Raw genomic sequence first — 20,341 nt, 5'->3', positions numbered from 1 at the left:
ACTTACTCTGTATAACTTTTTAAGAAATGTTAAATTTGTCATATTTCTTCAAGCATGTAATCTGTATAATACTTTTATTTATTTTTTTTAAAAGATTTTATTTATTTATTTGAGAGAGAGAGAATGAGATAGAGCATGAGAGGGGCAAGGGTCAGAGGGAGAAGCAGACTCCCCACTGAGCAGGGAGCCCGATGTGGGACTCGATCCTGGGACTCCAGGATCATGACTTGAGCCGGAGGCAGTTGCTTAACCAACTGAACCACCCAGGCGCCCTGTATAATACTTTTAGAAAATACTTTTAAGAATACTTGAAAATTGAAATGAATACTGAATACCAAATTCTATGTTTAAATGTATTTAATCCAACCCTTCTCCTTCTCGCTTTCATCAAAAAACAATATTTATTTTTAAGCAAATTTAGATGCATTCTATAACATTTAATTAGTCAATTCATTTTAAAACTTCCAATAGTCAATTGGCTTTAAGTCTATTTTATTTATCTTTATGCATTCATAGAAATGATTAATACTGGTTCTCAAATTCTGATTTCAGTAATTCTCCACCTTTATAAACCAACTTTTTGGAATGCATTCACAAATTATTTTTATGTAACTAAATTATTTTTATGTAACTAAGAAATTCACAAATTATTTTTATGTAACTAAGAGGAATTTATGTATAATTGAAAGAGGTTTCTCCCAGTTAAAGGTTATGTAAGAATTGTAAAAGTAAAGAATAACCAACATCTGCCTTCCATATTACCTCCACCTTCAACCATCACATTACTGTGCTTTTTTTGCAGCTCTTGGTAATTTTTATTTTTCAGATATACAAATGCTTTTTGTAATTAGAATTTATAGTTTCAAAAATATGGAGGTGCAAGAAGAGGGGGAACCATGAAGTGGCTGGCTCTGAATGTCTTTCACTTCATGTTATTATGGAAGATATATCCATAATAGTTCAAATGTCAGGCACTTCACTATAATAACTCAGTGTAATACAATGGTTCTAAGAGGCCTTTATTTTATATTCATTTCACAGATGATGAAACAGAGTCATCTTTAACTTGACAGGGTTCATAAAACAAGTAAGATGTAGAGCCAGATGCAGATTCCAAGGCCCTGCCTTTCTACTGTTGTACCACATCGCTGAGTAAATTTGTACCACATCGCTGAGTAAATTTTAAAACCTATCTTTTCCTCCTTAGTATTATCACCTCTGCTAATAGTAAGACAGAAAGGCTTGAGAGAAGGACCTTAGGAAACATTAAGGAGAGTAAGAATCAACTAAGGGTTTTTCCTATTTCAGGAATTCTCTGGAGTATATTCATTTCAATTGAAATATGTGCCTTGTAATTTACTTTAAAAAGTAAAGGATTTTTTCCCCAAGGCTTTTAATGTGCAATCCTTTAACTAAGTATATTGTGGGCAAAAATAAACATCAAATTATACTTCATATTTGTGAACTTTACCATAGTTTTGATGGATATTATTTCCATAGTAAGAATCTTGATTTCTTATACGGAAGTAAATGAGAATGAGGCTATTTTTATAAAAGTAATCATTAGAAAGATTACCAATATACTTATATGTCTTTAGGCACATATCTTTTTGATAAGTACTAAATAGGATTCTCCAAAAAATGTTTCATATGATGCTTTGACTTCCTCCCCAACATGTCAATATGTCAACTATATGGCAATAAAATAAAAATAATCTATAAGTTAAACTCACTTGTTGTCTTTGGTAACTGAAATTAAGTGATGTCTATGACAATTTAGAATGTCCAATATATGACATTCCTGGGGTGTGAATGATTACTGTGAAAATGGAAGCATACTTAATATTTTCAGTAGAAAACATGTTACATTTGAGAAAGAAATGTAATTGCTAAATACACTGAAGCTCCTCTGGATTCTTTTTTTGCCATATTTTGAAACAATAATGTAATATTCAGACTGTAGTCAGAAATATCATGATCTTATTCTAGCTATGATTTTCTCACCATTAGGTTTGAATGGCAATAAAAATTCCAAGCGGGAGAATAAAGGGTATAATCCACATTTGTCCTTAAAATGATCACTGAATCAGTCTGAGTTAACCTCATCCAGTAATTTAAGCATTAGTCAAGTTAAGCAATGCAGTTAACACATAAAGTCACTAAGCTCAGATTCTGTGTGTGACACAGTCAGGAAAATATTTGAGAGCAGTTAGAAGGTCCTGTCAGATTTAGAAGTTTCAATCACATTATGGTGCATTTTTTTGCAAGACAGTTATATGTTAGGAAGTGAATTTTACTTTTTTTTTTTACATCATCTGTAACAGTTTATTATTTTCCTGAAAGGTTAAATATATTGGAAGCTGAAAATATGTTCCCATTTATTACAAAAGATATATCACTGTACATATTTTGAGCTATAATTCACATTTCTGTGAATGGAAATTTGACTGAAAATTTCCTTACTTCTTGCCTCAAACAAAAAAAATTGAGGGAGATTTCATAGAATTTGGGGCATTTACTTGAATCAATGCTCCTTATGAGCCAGTCTCTTCTCACAATCATAAATAAAATGATTCAAATAGAATACAGACAATTTTTAAGCCATGAAATTTCTGGATTCTGAAAGGTGAAATAATATAAATGAACATCCTTTTTTCATATATGTCTATTTCATTAGGCCAACAAAGCATCACTGGTGAAATAATGTATTATTACTTAAAGGATTTAATACATTTTAAAATTACATCAAATTCCCTTCCGATGTCTAAACTACCAACTGGTAATATTTGACTCAAGAATAATAAGATTCAATATCTATCCATCCTTCTCTTGAAAGTATTTTTTTTTAGCAACAATGCCAGTGGCACTTCTCAAAACTCTTTAAGATTAGTGGTAAGATATATTTCTCTCTTTTTACTATTTGAGCACTCTCTTAATATGAATTGGGTTAAAATGAGACTTAAATCTGTAAAGAGTAATTATAAAGTACTTTACCCTTTTCTTAACAGCTTGACATCAGATTCCAAAAAAAGGGAAAATACAATTTGGTTCAGTATGTGGTACATGTAAGGAAACAGAAATGCAGATGTACATTTTATTTCTCAGGTATTATCAATGAACTGTGTTTCATTTTCTTAAAGAAGTCAAGCATATAAAAAATGAAATCTTGCCACTTGCAGCAACATGGATGGAACTAGAGGGTATTATACTAAGTGAAATATCAGTCAGAGAAAGAAAAATACCATATTATTTCAGGAATATGTGGAATTTAAGAAACAAAAAGAGATGAACATAGGAGAAGGGAAGGAAAAATAAAGTAAGATGGAAACAAGGAGGGAGACAAACTGTAAGAGACTCTTAACTATAAGAAACAAACAGGGTTGCTGGAAGGGACATGTGTGGGGGGATGGGGTAGTTGGGTGATGGGCATTAAGGAGGGCACTTGAAGTAATGAGCACTGGGTGTTATATGCAACAGATGAATCATTACATTCTACCTCTGAAACTAATAATACAGCATATGTTAACTAAATTGAATTTAAAATTAAAAATTAAAAAAGAAGTCAAGCATAAGTGTATTTGAGCAATAATATTTCTCAGAATTGCCATTTCTCCTATTTACATTGTAGTTAATCCTCAGCAGTTCTTTATATTGAAGCTATTTTATTAGATGATTTCCTCATTATTAGTTTTATAACTTGATTTGGTGGAAGGGGGAGGAGTAATGGGAAGAACATTGTCAGGGATGGGAGTATTATTTTACTCTTAAGTTGTCTTTTTTGTGCAAAACAAAATTCAATAAATTTTCCTAACATTTGAATATTGAAGTGTATTATATAATAGAGATGTTTAGTTGCCAAATTTAAATGGACAAAATATATCCACATAGCTTTAAACATTTAGCCACCAAAAATACCATCTTTACTTAATTCAGTGGACATCTGAAAATGGCATTATACATTTGAGTGCAGCCCAGACACACATAAAACTTCTCACAATTGACAGAAAATGTTTAAACCAGATGCTTAAAATGTGCATGGGAAATGCAACTCTAAGAGACTTGGTTTAAAAATAAAATTAAATCTGAGATCTTAGCACAAATCTTCTTAGAAAGTCCTGTAGCACACAATACTTTGCTCAAATACATTTGAATGTTTCTACTTTGCTTATTGTATGGCTATAAAATCACCAGCTGACTTTGCAAGTCCATCAAGAGCATGTGATAATTCACTTTCTTATATGTTTGTCCCACCATACAGCTATATCTCTATGACACTCCAGTTATACTAACCACATCCTGGGGTTTCTTGCCTTGGACCATATTGCTTTTCATGCAAACAACTACAACAACAACAAAACTCTTCTTCACTCTCTGCATCTAATATCTACCAGCCTTATTTTACAGACTTGTCCATTAATCACAGTTATTAGTCTGTCTTTCTTTTTCCCCTAGATAGGGGGTCAGCAAACTTTTTCTGTAAAGGGCCAGAATACATATTTTTATAACACGAGAAAACAAATTTCCACAAAATTTCAATTGATGATATTTGAATATCAATTATGTACAATTTGTTATGTAATATAGACCTCCTAATAAGATAAATGAACTTGTATATCTGATCTCTGGAAATGTCTTTCCATACAGATAGTTACTGCCAAATACCGATATCAATCCATAAGCATGTAGTTTTATATCAACATATCTATTTCTTAGAAGGCATGTAAAGTATTCTATTAGATTATTTTCTTCATACTTTCCATTTAGCATGCCATCACACTGAAGATTGATAATTTCTTTTTTAAAAAAGATTTTATTTATTTGTCAGAGAGAGAGAGCACAAGCAGGAGGAGAGAAAAGCGGAGGGAAAAGCAGGCTTCCCACCGAGCAAAGACCCTGATGCAGGACTCAATCCCAGGACCCTGGGATCATGACCTGAGCCAAAGGCAGATGCTTAACTGACTGAGCCACCCAGGCATCCCAAAGATTAATAATTTCGAATTGAAGGTTAGGTAAAAGCTCCTCAATTGCATATTTGTTCCACAATGCTGGAGTATATAATGTAACTTGACATTACTTGTTGTTCAAACAATTGCAGTTGTCATCAAAATGACTTTACTGCTGTATAGGTCTTATATATAAGCATTGTATTACCTTATAATTTTAGCTAGATTTTTTAAAAATTTTTATTGTTATGTTAATCACCATATATTACATCATTAGTTTTTGGTGCAGTGTTCCATGATTCATTGTTTGTTCATAACACCCAGTGCTCCATGCAGAACGTGCCCTCCTCAATACCCATCACCAGGCTAACCCATCCCCCTACACCCCTCTCCTCTAGAACCCTCAGTTTGTTTTTCAGAGTCCATCACCTCTCATGGTTCGTCTCCCCCTTTAGCTAGATTTTTTAAGAGACTTTAACAAGTTTGTAACAAAAAAATAATTTCCAAAGTAATTCAGTGTTTGATAATAGTGGTCAAGGGTGCTTCTCCTTTGACAAAATTTCAATGTTGGCTTTGAGCTCAAAACAAACAAACAAAAAACAAAAACAGAACTCAGTAAAGCTTTGCCACTGCCAAACCATCCAACAGCTTCTGTGGTAGGGCAAGTCAGGATATTCGACTTGTATTTTTGACAAAAGTTCACAGAATAACAATTGTTCCATTAACAATAGTAAATGAAACTCAACTATTGACCTTACACATGATAGACTCAAACATTTTCCACAAAGTACCTGCTGATGTGTAATACAACAAATAACTGTAGGCTTTGGATGACTTATATTTTCCCAAGCCTTATAAATTTGCCCAACTAACCTTTTTTCTGTGCCACATATATTTTACTCACCATTAGTTATAACACTTCTTAGCAGATCCCACTTCAAGGTTTACTGAATTAGTGTTTTCTCAGCTTCATTGGAAATATTTTTGCCTGTTCTGTTCCACACAGACATTCATTGATAGAGGCTAATTCTTTAGTCACTTCAAACTTGGCATTGCTTCCTCAAGTAAATAACAGCTAAACATTGTTGGTAACATCGATTAACTCATTAAGAAGAGTAAAAAAAAAAAGTTGAATTGTTTACCCATACTTTTTTAAAGTCAGTATTGATATTGTTTTTAATGTTCTCAACTTTTTGAGTAACTGCATTTGTTGAAAAGCTAACAATCTTAAGTTTACTTTCTTTAGATAAATTTATTTGGCTGTTGTAAACAAACACAACTTAATTAGTTCACCATTGGTAAATGTTTTTCTCTGCCTGACTAACAAATGAGACTTTTGGACCTTACTTTGGTCACAGTCTAATTTTCATTTTTTTAAAACATTTTGTGAAGAAATTCTGCTGTGATGAGATGCTCCATTTTAACTGTTTAATTATTTTGACTGTCGTTTTCCTGTGAGTTGGAATATTGTGATGAGTGATCAGTCTGGTAATATCAGTGTGTACTGTATTCTTTTTGTCACAACCATAGTGTCATTGCATAACAAACCTGATTTGCCATTTAATTTGATAACAAAATAATTCTTGTTCAACTGGACCTTAAAAGTATATGTTCCAAGTCTGATTGTCTCTTCTTTTCTTGATTTGACATAATGGTCATGCACAAGTAATATAAATAAATAAATAAATAAATAAATAAATAAATAAATAAACAAACACTCACATTAAGGTGATATGTGTGGGGTACTTGAAACTATGAGGAAGGAAAAATAATTTTCACTCTACACTTATAAGTTCTCAACTGAGACCTCCTGTAGTAACAGACAGATTAACAGGAGAAAAACAAACAAAAGTTTAATAATATGTATGCTTCCTATATACATGGAGGATACCCAGAAAAACTGAATAACTTTTTGAAGTGGCCCAAGACATTACCTTAAATCCATCTTCAGGTAAAGACAAAAGATTTTGGGGTGGGTGGGTGGGTGAAACATTTAAGGAAGGTTACCAGGAAGAGCACAGTAAACAAGTAAAGAATCTGTTATGCAGGTTTAAGTTTGTTGCCTTCTCCAATGATGAGTTGCTAAAAATTTGGTCACCTTTCTCTTGCAGGTACAGAGAAGGAAACATCCTTACAAAAGGAGATTTCCCTTATAAATATAGTATTTCTCATGAAAGGGTAACTTCTACTCAGTTTTTAGAGCTTTTCTTATGTTTGCTTTTTCTTAAAAGTGATCAACCTAAGATAATCTTTATGCCAAAGAAACACATTTTGGGGTGACAAAATCTGCCCTCCTTCAAAACACTGTCAAATAATTGTATCACTGTAATTTGTAGCACACCAAACAACAGTACGAAGTTCTGAGAGTGTGACATAAGATCTCAGATACACTACTCCACTCTGCTATTATAGCATGAAAACTATTAACATTCATTGCGTTTTTTCAGCTTCTTGAAAAATCTTTCTTTTTCACAGATCAAATGATAACTTTTTATCAAATCCTTTACCCATATACTAAAACCAAATATACAGAAAATGTGTATAGCATGTGTTCATTATTTTAAAAACAGAGAACATACTCTAAGTCCTGAAGAAAATTCAATGGATAAAATCATTATATTTTCAAGACCTTGATAATTATTCTGGGTTGGTAGGTAAATATCTTTGCATTGGTTCAGAAATTTCTTGGTACTTATTAAATATATTTTTATGTTAGGCAGCAAATTTGTGATGTGCTGGCAAACAGGATAGGTTTTAATTTTAGACCATGGTGAATTCATAAATACAAGCTGTTGAACACATTGAGTTATAACAGCACTGGAGTGAAAAATCTCCCCAGCTTAAATTTTATCCATTTAAATATTTTAAATTGCCCTCTACATTTCCATTCATATGTTTAATGGAACACTTAAAAGTTGGAGTGAAATTTAAGCTCCAAGAGAAATTTTTTCTCTCTCTATTCCTAGTGTCTAGCGTTTTGCCTGTCATATTACAACACTTCAATGACTATGATACATACAGAGATTTACACAGGCACTATTTTATTTACCCATATTTCATGCATGTATGCAATGCTTTACATTTTTCACTTTTAACAAACCACTGAAAAAATACTTGTATTTTTTTCTCCTTCTAAAGCCAATGAAGGCGGTTGTACGATCTCACACCCCGGTGAAAGAGTCAACAACTGCGGAGATCTGGATTCATCCCCAACCACAGGTATGAAAGGAAACACTTGATATTTTTCTATTCCCTTTGATTTTTATGAATGTACAAGAAATATTCTTAAATTATGTTTCTCAATGTGTGTTCCATGAAGTTTCTTTAGATGTTTTTGTGCCAGACTCTAGTGTAAAAATATGACAGTAAATACATGTTTCTTCCTAGTGTTGTTTGCTAATGATAGTTGAGTTCATTTATTTGTTGAATAAGGTACAAGCATTCCTCAAAAAGTATTTTCTGAATGATTGCCTATTCCACTGATTTTTAAGTCTACTTTTGAGATTTTGGATTGAAAAAAATGACAACTGCTGTTTATAATATGATTTAATATAGGGAAATTTGTATGCTAATTAGGCAAATTTTAGTGAAACTTCACTAAAATCAGTTCAGGTGGAAACCAGTTTGATTTTTTTAAATTAAGTTATAAGGTACTTCAAAAAAAAGAAAGAAAAACACTTCTACTCATTTCAATCATAACAGCTCAAAATTTGACTAACAAATCCAATCTCAATTTTTTTGCTAAGCAGAGACCATTAAGGGATCTTCAAAAACAGAGTGAGCAGACCAATATCTAAATATTTTTACACTATTTCTTATTTTGTGGCTGGTTTACTTACTATTTTTAATAAAGTGAAGGTTCTGAATCTTACCCTTTGGGTGCCAAGTAAATAACCATAAATTGAACTCTACCCAGTTATTTTCATATGCCTTTCATTTTTTGCAAAACATATACATTTAGAAAATGTAGAAAAATAATGCTTAAGTACAATGTTAAAAAACAAAAAACAACTATAATTGTTGCAGGATCATTGAACATGAGAGTCAAGAAAGAATTCTTGAGACATTTCACAGTGCAACTTAATAAGTTTATTGAAGTAGCACAGGGACAAGACCCATGGTCAGAAAGAGCTGAACTTTTGCTGTATGAAGCTAGTGGTTATATGCATACTGCTTGAGTGGGTGGGGACATGCAGGGAGTATTATATCATAAATGTTTTCTTCAAATTTCTACTCATAAAACCATTTTTCCAAGATTTCTCTGGTGTTTATCATTCAGTACAATATTAACTATCAGTGAGACATACAGGCCATCATGAGACCCTTTAAGAATGTAGCACCCAGCACTTATTTGATCCTTATCAAAACTATGTAGGTTATAGGTCAGCATTCTGGGTTAAAGGTGAACATTTTTATGCTTCTATCCCCCATAATGATGAAAAGAAAATAACATTTGTTTATTATTTATTTCATGTGTGTTTCTGAAATTTATGAAATTCATGTGTTCTGTAAAAATAACATTCTACAGGGCGCCTGGGTGGCTCAGTTAGTTAAGCGACTGCCTTCGGCTCAGGTCATGATCCTGGAGTCCCGGGATCGAGTCCCACATCAGGCTCCCTGCTCAGCAGGGAGTCTGCTTCTCCTTCTGACCCTCCCCCCTCTCATGTGCTCTCTCTCTCTCATTCTCGCTCTCTCAAATAAATAAATAAAATCTTTAAAAAAAATAACATTCTACAATATTTTACAAAGTTAATTTATGCTTTGAGGAAGAGTCACAGAGTTAATATATTCACTACGGGTAAAAATGATTAATCAAATAAAGGAACATTACAAGCTGGGAACTGTCCAAATTGTTACAAGTTTTAAATTACTCAAGTCTGACTTGGTGAAGTTTTGCCAAATTTCAAACTGATTTTCAAGCCTTGCACTTCTGATTCAGTCTCAAGAAAATTGGTAAGGATATGGAATATAGGTAATATCATCTACATTTGTATTCTCAATTAAGAATCTATTGCAGTTCTTTAAATTTTGAAAGCATTTGCTATATATAATTGTTCCACATTTTTAGAAAGTGTTTTCAGGAAGTTAAAAGAATCTACTGCAGTCTTAAGAATAGCAGTTTTGAAGAAAAGTACATAATTTTAAAGAGTGTACTTTAAGTTCCAAAAATCTGAACAACCAGTGTGACATAGGGTATGACAGGGATAAATAGAAGTCAAATGGAATTAGACATTATTATGTAACACTCTTTATGAGTAAGAAGATGCTTTATCAACTATATATATATATATATGTTCAAGCAATTATTTTTTATTGTATTCTACTAAATGGAATGCAATGTAATTAACTGTGCTTATTTATGCCCAATTACTGATGCTTTCATCTGGAACTTAAAATCTTTTTAGAGACACATTCATTCCTTATATAGGGGGTGCTTTTTGCTTGAGGCTGTTTTAGTTAAGTAAGTCTTTTAAGTATCTGACAGCCTTGAGTGTCCTTACACTCTGAAACTTCAGTTAAAAATTAAAATATTTCATAGAGTGTTGGATTAAAATATATAGTATTACTATGCATTTGATACAGATAAGTACTTTTCAACATTTTTTTGATAAACATTGTGCTTGCCTTTGTAAAGTTTGAAGAAAATATTTGTATTATGAATAATCTTTTATGGTTACTTATGAAGTATCTTATTTGACAAGATATATATTTGCAATATTTAAAAAGCAATAATCAAGGAAAGAATATCCAATAGTAAAAAGACAATCTCTTCAACAAATGCTGCTGGGAAAAGTGGGCAGCAACAGGCAGAAAAATGAAACTGGACCATTTTATTAAACCATACACAAAAATAAATTCAAAATGAATGAAAGACCTAAATGGGAGACAGAAAGTCATGAAAGTCCTAGAGGAGAACACAGGCAGTAACCTCTTTGACATCAGCCTTAGCAACTTTTTACTAGATACATCTGAGGCAAGGGAACCCAAAGCAAAAATAAACTATTGGGACTTCATCAAGATAGAAAGCTTCCACACAGCAAAGGAAACAGTCAACGAAACTAAAAGGCAATCTTCAGAAAGGGGAAAAGATATCTTTTTTGGGGAGACATGGGAAGGGTATGTGCTATGGTGAGCATTGTGAATTGTGTAAGACTGCTGAATCACAGACCTGTACCTCTGGAACAAATAATATATGTTAAAAAAAAAGAAGATAGCAGGAAAGGAAAAATGAGGGGGGAATCAGAGAGGGAGACAAACCACGCGAGACTATGGACTCTGAGAAATAAACTGAGAGTTCTAGAGGAGAGGGGGTGAGAGGATGGGTTAGCCTGGTGATGGGTATTAAGGAGGGCACATTCTGCGTGGAGCACTGGGTGTTATGCACAAACAATGAATCATGGAACACTACAACAAAAACTAATGAGGTATGGTGATTAACATAACAATAAAAATTATTTAAAAATAAATTAAAAAAGAACTTATCAAACTCAAGAACTCAAGACCAAAAAACAAATAATCCAGTTAAAAAATCTGCAGAATAGAGAGAGGAGGCAAGATAGTGGGGGAGTAGGGGATTCTGTTTCAACTGGTCCCCTGCATTTAGCTAGATATCTATCAAACCGTTTTGAACACACACAAAATCAGCCTGAGATATAAGAATATAGATCTGGATCTCTACAAGCAGAAGAGTGACTGCTTTTTGCAAGGTAGGATGTGCAGAGTCGTGAACCTGTGGGGAGCTATCAGAAGATAAACAGAAGGGGGAGGGAGCCTCCATAAACTGGCTCCTGGAACATAATATAACACCAGAGTGCAAAATCAGAACCCTTAAAAATCTGGTCTAGTGAGAGACATCCTTCTCTGAAAGGGACTCTGGAAATAAAAAGGCAGAATTCTAGGTAAGGCATTGTGGTCTTGGGAGCCAAAGAGCCACAGAGGAAACGGGGGTGCCTGAACCGTAAAGTGCCTGAGCAGTGGAGCCAGGAAGCAGGTTATGGTGAGATTGCCATAAACCACGAACTGGGCGGGTCGGTAATCGCTCTTTTCCTGAGCAGCCTGAAAAAGACTGGAACCTGCACTGGTGGCCAAGCAAAAGCTCACAGGGCGGTAGCAGCCCAGAAAGGACATTAGGGTGGCACCCAGGCATGATCCAGGAGCTTTGGGTGCACAAGAGAGCCCATGGTAGCTCACAGTTTTAGAGTCACAAAGGACAGTGGCACTCTTGGGCCCCTGGGACTACCTTTGAGAGAGTTGCCATGGGCCTGCAGCTCGAGAAGCTGCAGTTTTTGTTGCCTACAGGAACAAGAGCCACAGAGGACCGTTTCCACTGAGTCCATCCCCCTGACAGGGGTGGGACAACTCTGCCCAGGCAAGGATACCTGAGAAACAGTGCAGCATGCCCCTCCCCCAGAAGACAGGCTGGAAAAACAGGTGGATGACAAGCCTATGGATTATACAAGACTGTAAAATTCCAACTCCAGGGGAAAATAGTACATTGAGCTCCAGGTATTGCCTCACAACTCGTTTATTTTGCAGATAAAATTATTTTTTCTTTTTCTTATGCTTTGTCTTTTTTTATACTTTTTCTCATTTCAACTAGATGTTTATTATACCAATTTATATTTCATAGTCGTTTTTAACTTGTATTTTTTCAATCTACATTTTTAATAGATATGTGCTTCATTTTAGTCCTTTTTTCATTCTCTTCCATTTTATCTTTATATATTATATATATTATATATATATTCATATATATTATATATATATATATGAATTACTTTCCTTGCAATTTTGGGATGTTGTGTCTTCTAACACACAGACCAAAGTTAACCCAGGAACAGGTGGAACACGCTGCTTTGTCCACACTGTGAAATTATACTCCCTCTTCCCCTCCTCCCACTTTTTAAAAAATTTTATTCTTGTGTTTAATTTTGGCTTTGTTTTCCTGTGGTTCCTTCCGACCACTCTGGATTTTGCTAGGGTGCATCTTGCTTAGGTCATGTTCATATTTTTGACTCTGTTCATTCGCCCACCCATCATTCTCTGGACAGAATGACAAGACGGAGGAACTCACACAAAAAAAGCATAAGAGACAGTGTTCTCTGCCATAGAGATAATCGAAATGATATAAGTAAGAATGAGAGATAGAATTCACGATAGCAGTCATAAAGTCAATAGATAGGCTTGAAAAAAGCAACAGTGACAACACAGAAACTCTAAGGGCAGAAATGAGATCTAATCAGGCCGAATGTAAAAATGCTATGAATGAAATGCAGTCTAAACTGGATACTCTAATAGCCAGGGGAAATGAGGTAGAAGAGAGAATAAGTGATCTAGAACATAAGTTGATGGAAAGGGAGAAGTTGAGGAAACCAGAAATAGACAGCTAGTAGACCATGAAAAAATGATTGGAGAGAATAAGGATGCCATGAAATATTCCAATGTCAGAATTACTGGGACCCCCGAGGGAGCAGAGAGACAGAGAGGGCTAGAAGGTATATCTGAGTAAATCATAGCTGATAATTTCCCTAATCTGGGGAAGGAAACAAGCATTCATGTCCAAGAGGCAGAGAGGAACCCTCCCAAAATCAATAAAAATAAATCAACACCCTGAAACGCAGTAGTGAATCTTGCAAATCTTACAGTCAAATAAACTATTCTGAGAGTAGTTAGGGAGAGCAGATTCCTTATATATGGAGGGAGGAACATCAGGATAACATCAGACTTATCCACAGAAACCTGGCAAGCCAAAAAGGGCTGGCATGATATATTCAGGGTACTAAATGAGAAGGACATGAAGCCAAGAATACTTTATCTAGCAAGACTGTCATTCAGAATGGATGGAGAGATAAAGAGCTTCCACAACAGACAGAAACTGAAAGAATATGTGACCACCAAGACAGCCCTGCAAGACATAAGGGGGATTCTGTAAGTGAAGAGAGACCCCAAGAGTAATATAGACCAGAAAGTAACAGAGACAATCTACAGAAACAGGGACTTTACAGGCAATACAATAACACTATGTTACTCTGAATGTAAATGGGCTGAATGCTCCCATCAAAAGACACATGGTTTCAGGTTAGATTACAAGGCAGGACCCATCCATATGCTGACTAAACCAAAAGATTTTGAACCAAAAGACACCTCCAGATTGAAAGTGAGGGGATGAAAAAATATTTACCATGCCAATGGACCTCAAAAGTAAGGTAGGGTTGCAATCCTCATACCAGACAAATTAGATTTTAAACCAAAGCCTGTAGTAAGAGATGTACAGGAATACTGTATCATACTTAAAGGGTCTATCCAATAAGAAGATCAAACAACTGTAAATATCTATGCCCCAACATGGGAGCAGCCAATTACATAAACCAATTAATAATCAAAATAAAGAAACATATTGATAATAATACATTAATATTAGGAGACCTCAACACCCCACTCACAGCAACAGACAGATCATATAAGCAGAAGATCAAAAAGGAAACAAGAGCTTTGAATGACACATTGGACCAGATGGACTTTGTAGATATATACAGAGCATTCTATCCTAAAACAGCAAATACTCATTCTTCTCAAGTGCACATGGAACTTTCTTCAGAATAAACCACATAACTGGGTCACAAATCAGGTCTCAGGTGATACTAAAGATTAAGATTATTCCCTGCATATATTCAGACCACAATGCTTTGAAACTGGAACTCAACCACAAGAAGAAATTTGTAAGGAACTCAAACATGTGGAAGTTAAAGAGCATTCTCCTAAACAGTACATGGAAAACTAATGATGTATTGTACATTGGCTAACAGAATGTAATAATAATAATAATAATAATAATAATAACAATAATAATAATAATAAAAGAATGAATGGGTCAACCAGGAAATTAAAGAAGTTAAAGAATTCATTGAAACCAATGAAAATGAAAACACATTCAAAACCTATGGGATCTGCAAAGACAGTCCTAAGAGGGAAGTACATAGCCATCCAGCCTCTCTCAAAAAATTAAAAAATGCCTAATGTACAAACTAACCTTACACTGAAAGGACCTGGAGAAAAAAGAGAAAGTGAAGCCTAAACCAAGCAGGAGAAGAGAAATAATAAAGATTAGAGCAGAAATCAATGAAATAGAAAGCAGAAGAACAGTAGACCAGATCAATGAAACTAGAAGCTAATTCTTTGAAAGAATTAATAAAATTGCTAAACTGCTGGACAGACTTATCCAAAAGAAAAGGGAAAGGACCCAAATTAATAAAATCATGAATGAAAGGGGAAAGGTCATCACCAACACCAAGGAAAAAGAGACAATTTTAGAACTTATTACCAGCAGCTATATGCCAACAAATTAGGCAATCTGGAAGAAATGAATGCATCCCTGGACACTTATAAACTACCAAGATGGAAACAGGAAGAAATAGACAATCTGAGTAGACCAATAACCAGTAACGAAATTGAAGCAGTAATCAAAAATCTCTCAAAAAACAAGAGTCCAGGGCCAGATGGCTTCCCAGGGGAATTCTACCAAACATTTAAAGAAGAAAAAAACACCTATTCTACTGAAGCTGTTTCAAAAAATAGAAATGGATGGAAAACTTCCAAACACATTCCATGAGGTCAGCATTACCCTGATCCTAAAACCAGGCAAAGACTCCATCAAAAGAATTACAGACCAATATCCCTGATGAACATAGATGCCAAAATACTCAACAATATCCTAGTGAATAGGATCCAACAGTACATTAAAAGGATTAACTACCATGACAAGGTGGGATTGATTCCTGGGATGCAAGTGTCATTCAACATTTGCAAATCAATCAACGTGATAGAGCACATTAAAAAAAGAAGAGACAAGAATATGACTCTCTCAATTGATGCAGAAAAAGCATTTGACAAAATACAGCATCCTTCCTTGATTAAAGCTCTTCAAAGTATAAAGATAGAGGGAACATGAGAGCATACCTCAATATCATAAAGGCCATCTATGAAAAGCCTGCCTGCAGGAAATATCATTCTCAATGGGGAAAAACTGAGAGCTTTTCCCTTAAGATCAGGAACACGACAGGGATTCCTACTCTCACCACTATTGTTCAACATAGTAGTAGAAATTCTAGCCTCAGCAATCAGAAAACAAAAAGAAATAAAAGACATTCAAATTGGCAAAGCATAAGTCAAACTCCATCTCTTCACAGATGACATGATACTTTATGTGGAAAACCCAAAAGACTTCACCCCCAAATTACTAGAACTCATACAGCAATTCAGCAACGTGGCAGGATACAAGATCAATGCACAGAAATCAGTTGCATTTCTATACACTAACAATGTGACTGAAGAAGGAGAAATTAAGGAATAGAATCCATTTACAATAGCACCAAAAACCACAAGATACCTAGGAATAATCCTAACCAAAGAGATAAAGGACCTATACTCTAGAAATGACAGAACACTTATGAAAGAAATTGAAGAAGACACAAACAGATGGAAAAACATTCCATGCTCATGGATTGGAAGGTTAAACATTGTGAAAATGTCTATGCTGCCCAGAGCAATACATACTTTCAATGCAATGTCTACCAAAATACAATTGACATTTTTCACAGAGCTGGAACAAACGATCCTAAAATTTGTATGGAACCAGAAAAGACCCCAAATTGCTGGGGGATTGTTGAAAAAGAAAACCAAAGCTGGTATCATCACAATGCCTGACTTCAAGCTATATAACAAATCTGTGATCATTAAGACAACATGGTATTGGCACAAAAAATGACACACAGATCAATGGAACAGAATAGAGAACCCAGAAATGGACCCTCAACTCTATGGTCAACTAATCTTTGGCAAATCAGGAAAGAATATCCAACGGAAAAAAGACAGTCTCTTCAGGAAATAGTGCTGGGAATATTGGACAGCCACATGCAAAAGAATGAACCTGGACCATTCTCTTACACTATACACAAAGCTAAAGTCAAAATGGATGAAAGACCTCAATGTGAGACAGTAATCCATCAAAATCCTAGAGGAGAACATAGGCAGTAAGCTCTTTACCTTCAGCTACAGCAACTTCTTTCAAGACACATCTCTAAAGTCAAGGGAAACAAAAGCAAAAATGAACTTTTGGGACTTCATCAAAATAATAAGTTTCTGTGCAACAAAGGAAAATTTCAACCAAATTAAGAAGCAACACATGGAATGGGAGAAGATATTTGCAAATGACATGGATAAAGGGCTGGTATCGAAGGTTGTATAAATTACTTCTCAAACTTAATACCCAAAAAACAAATAATCCAGTCAAGAAATGGGCAGAAGATTTGAACAGACACTTCTCCAAAGAAGACATACAGGTGGCTAACAGACACATGAAAAAAGGTTCAACATCATTAGCCATCAGGGAAATACAAATCAAAACCACAATGAGATACCACCTTATACCAGTTAGAATGGCACAAATTAACAAGGCAGGAAACAACAAGTGTTGGTGAGGATGTGGATAAAGGGGAACCTCTTAGACTGTTGGTGGAAATGCAAGCTGGTACAGCCATTCTGGAAAACAGTATGGAGGTTCCTCAAGACATTAAAAATAGAGCTACCCTACAACCCAGCAATTGCACTACTAGGTATTTACCCCAAAAATACAGATATAGTGAAAAGAAGGGACATATGCACCCCAATGTTCATAGCATCAGTGTCCACAATAGCCAAACTGTGGAAGGAGCTGAGATGTCCTTCAATAGATGAATGGATAAAGAAGATATGGTTCATATATTCAATAGAATATTACTCAGCCACCAGGGCGCCTGGGTGGCTCAGTTGGTTAATCGACTGCCTTTAGCTTAGGTCATGATCATGGAGTCCCGGGATCGAGTCCCACATCGGGCTCCCTGCTCAGCAGGGAGTCTGCTTCTCCCTCTGACCCTCTTCCCTCTCGTGCTCTCCCTCTCAAATAAATAAATAAAATCTTTAAAAAAAAGGAATATTACTCAGCCACCAGAAAAGATTAATACCTACCATTTGCATCACCATGGATGGAACTAGAGGGGATTATGCTAGGTGAAATAAGTCAAGCAGAGGAAAACAAAAATCATATGGTTTCACTCATATGTGGAATGTAAGGAAGAGCACAGAGGACCATATGGGAAGGGCGGGAAAACTGGAATGGGAAGAAATCACAGAAGGAGACAAACCATGAGAGACTCAGGACTCCAGCAACCAAAGTGAGGGGCATGGGGGAATGGGATAACCGGTGTGGGTATTAAGGAAGGCACATGTTGTGATGAGCACTGGATGTTATATGCAACTCATGAATCATTGAACACTACATCAGAAACTAATGTTCCACTATATGTTGGCTAATTGAATATCATCATCATTATAATAATATTATGGGCAGAATATATGAATAGACATTATTCCAAAGAAGACATAGAGATGTCTAACAGTCATGTGAAAAGATGCTCAACATCAGTCATCAATAGGAAAATACAAATTAAAAGTATGAGATACCACCTCACATCTGTCAGAATGGCTGAAATTAACAACACAGGAAACAACAAAATTTGACAAGGATGCTGTGGTCTAATTGTAGAATGAGCCAAAATGCCCATCTACTGATGGTATATAATGAATAATGGATCACTATATCAAAAACTAATGATGGATGCAGGCAAGATGGTGGAGGAGTGAGACCTGGATTTCGTCTGGTCTCAGGAATTCAGCTGAATAGGGATCAAACCATTCTGAACACCTACGAACTCAATAGGAGATTGAAGAAAAGAATAGCAACAACTCTCTGAACAGAAAATTGACCACTTACTGGAAGGTAGGACGTGCGGAGAAATGAATCCGAGGCGATATTCGGGAGGATAGACGGCAGGGAGGGGGTCTCTGTCGGCCGCTTCTGGCAAATGATAGAGCCGCGGAGCACAAAATCGGAACTTTTAGAAGTCAGCTCCGCTGAGGGACGTCGCTCCAGTGGCTAAGCAGGGGGTGGAACCCTCGCGGGACAGTGTGGTCTCAGGACCCTCGGGGTCACAGAAAGACTGGGGGTGCCTGAGTGCAGCAGAGCCCCCAGGTATTGGAGCGGGGAAGCCAGCTGCAGAGACGGAGCGAAGGTGTGGGCTCTCAGCTCGGGGTTGCCATAAACCGTGATCCGTGGCACAGTCGGGCCACTGCTCCTCCAACAGGAACCCAACAAGCAGCAGAGCCAGGGAGACTCCCCTTCCTGCCCCGGGAGGAGGGGTGCAGAAGCGCACCACAGGGAACTGCTGAGTTTGCAGACTCCAAACGGGGTCGGGTGCCAGAGAAAGAAACCCTCGGTCACAAGGCCAGGTGAGCACAGAGTGTGGCCGACACTGGGGAGAGGGGAGTGACTGACTGTTTTTCTCTGGGGGTGCACCGAGGAGTGGGGCCCCGAGTTCTCGGCTCCTCCAGGGCAGAGATTGGGAGGCCACCATTTTCACTCTCGTCCTACAAAACTGTACAGAAAGCTTGCAGGGAACAAAAGCTCCCGAGAGCAAACCCGAGCAGATTACTTAGCCCGGACTGACAAGGGCGGGGCAATTCCGCCTCCGGCAAAGACATTTGGAAACCAGGGCAACAGGCCCCCCCCAGAAGATCAGCATGAACAGCCCGCCAAGACCAAGTTTACCGATCAATGAAAACGGGAGAACTCCAGTGCTAGGGGAATACTGCACATAGAATTCATGGCTTTTTTACCATAATTCAATAGTTTTTCAAAGTTAGTTTTTTTAACTGTTTTTTTTTTTTGAAATTTTTTTCCTTATTTCAACCAACATCTTATCAATCCCTTTCTTAAAAAAATATTTTTATTTTTCATTTTTAGAGTCATATTCTGTCTCTTCATAGTAGTCACCCTTATTTTTGTCATATATATATAAGTTGTTCTCTCTTTAAAATTTTAAGATACAGTTTCTTCTAACATATCAAAATATACCCTAAATCTCTAGTCTGTGGCTTTGTTCTAGTCTCCTGCCTGATCACATTCTCTCGCCCTTTATTTTCCTTCTTTCTTTCCTTTTATTTAATCCTCTTCTTTCTTTTTTCAAACATCTTCTTATCAATTCCTTTTTTAAAATTTTTTATAATTTTGATCTATACAGTCATATTCCATCCCTTCATCATAACAACCCTTATTTTGTACATATATAAGTCTTTCTTTCTTTAAAATTTTAGGAGGCACGTTCTCCTAACAGATCAAAATACACCCAAAATCTGGTGTGTGGCAATGATCTATGCACCAGCCTGATCATATTTGATCATATTCTGTTTTTTGTTGTTTTGTTTTGTTTTTGTTTTATCTTTTTCTTTTTTTTTTTCTCTTTTTTCTTTCTTTCCCTTTATTTTCCCCTGGTTTCAGATCTTTTCTGATTTGATTAGAGTATATT

At 35.8% G+C, this 20,341-nt stretch overlaps 1 protein-coding gene across 2 annotated transcripts in view; it reads left to right on the top strand.

The window, feature by feature from the left end:
- PCDH11X (protocadherin 11 X-linked) overlaps positions 1-20,341 on the top strand; it is a 649,257-nt gene that overhangs the window by 202,727 nt on the left and 426,189 nt on the right. For both annotated transcript variants that reach the window (XM_027607541.2, XM_027607545.2), the window contains one exon: positions 8,082-8,162. In XM_027607541.2, coding sequence (XP_027463342.2) covers positions 8,082-8,162 — 81 coding nt within the window. The remainder of the gene's footprint in view (positions 1-8,081; positions 8,163-20,341) is intronic.

This window comes from Zalophus californianus, chromosome X, assembly GCF_009762305.2.
Source record: "Zalophus californianus isolate mZalCal1 chromosome X, mZalCal1.pri.v2, whole genome shotgun sequence".
Classification (NCBI taxonomy): Eukaryota; Metazoa; Chordata; class Mammalia; order Carnivora; family Otariidae; genus Zalophus; species Zalophus californianus.
Note: the sequence above shows the minus strand (reverse complement) of the source record. Positions and strands in the feature narration are given on the sequence as shown.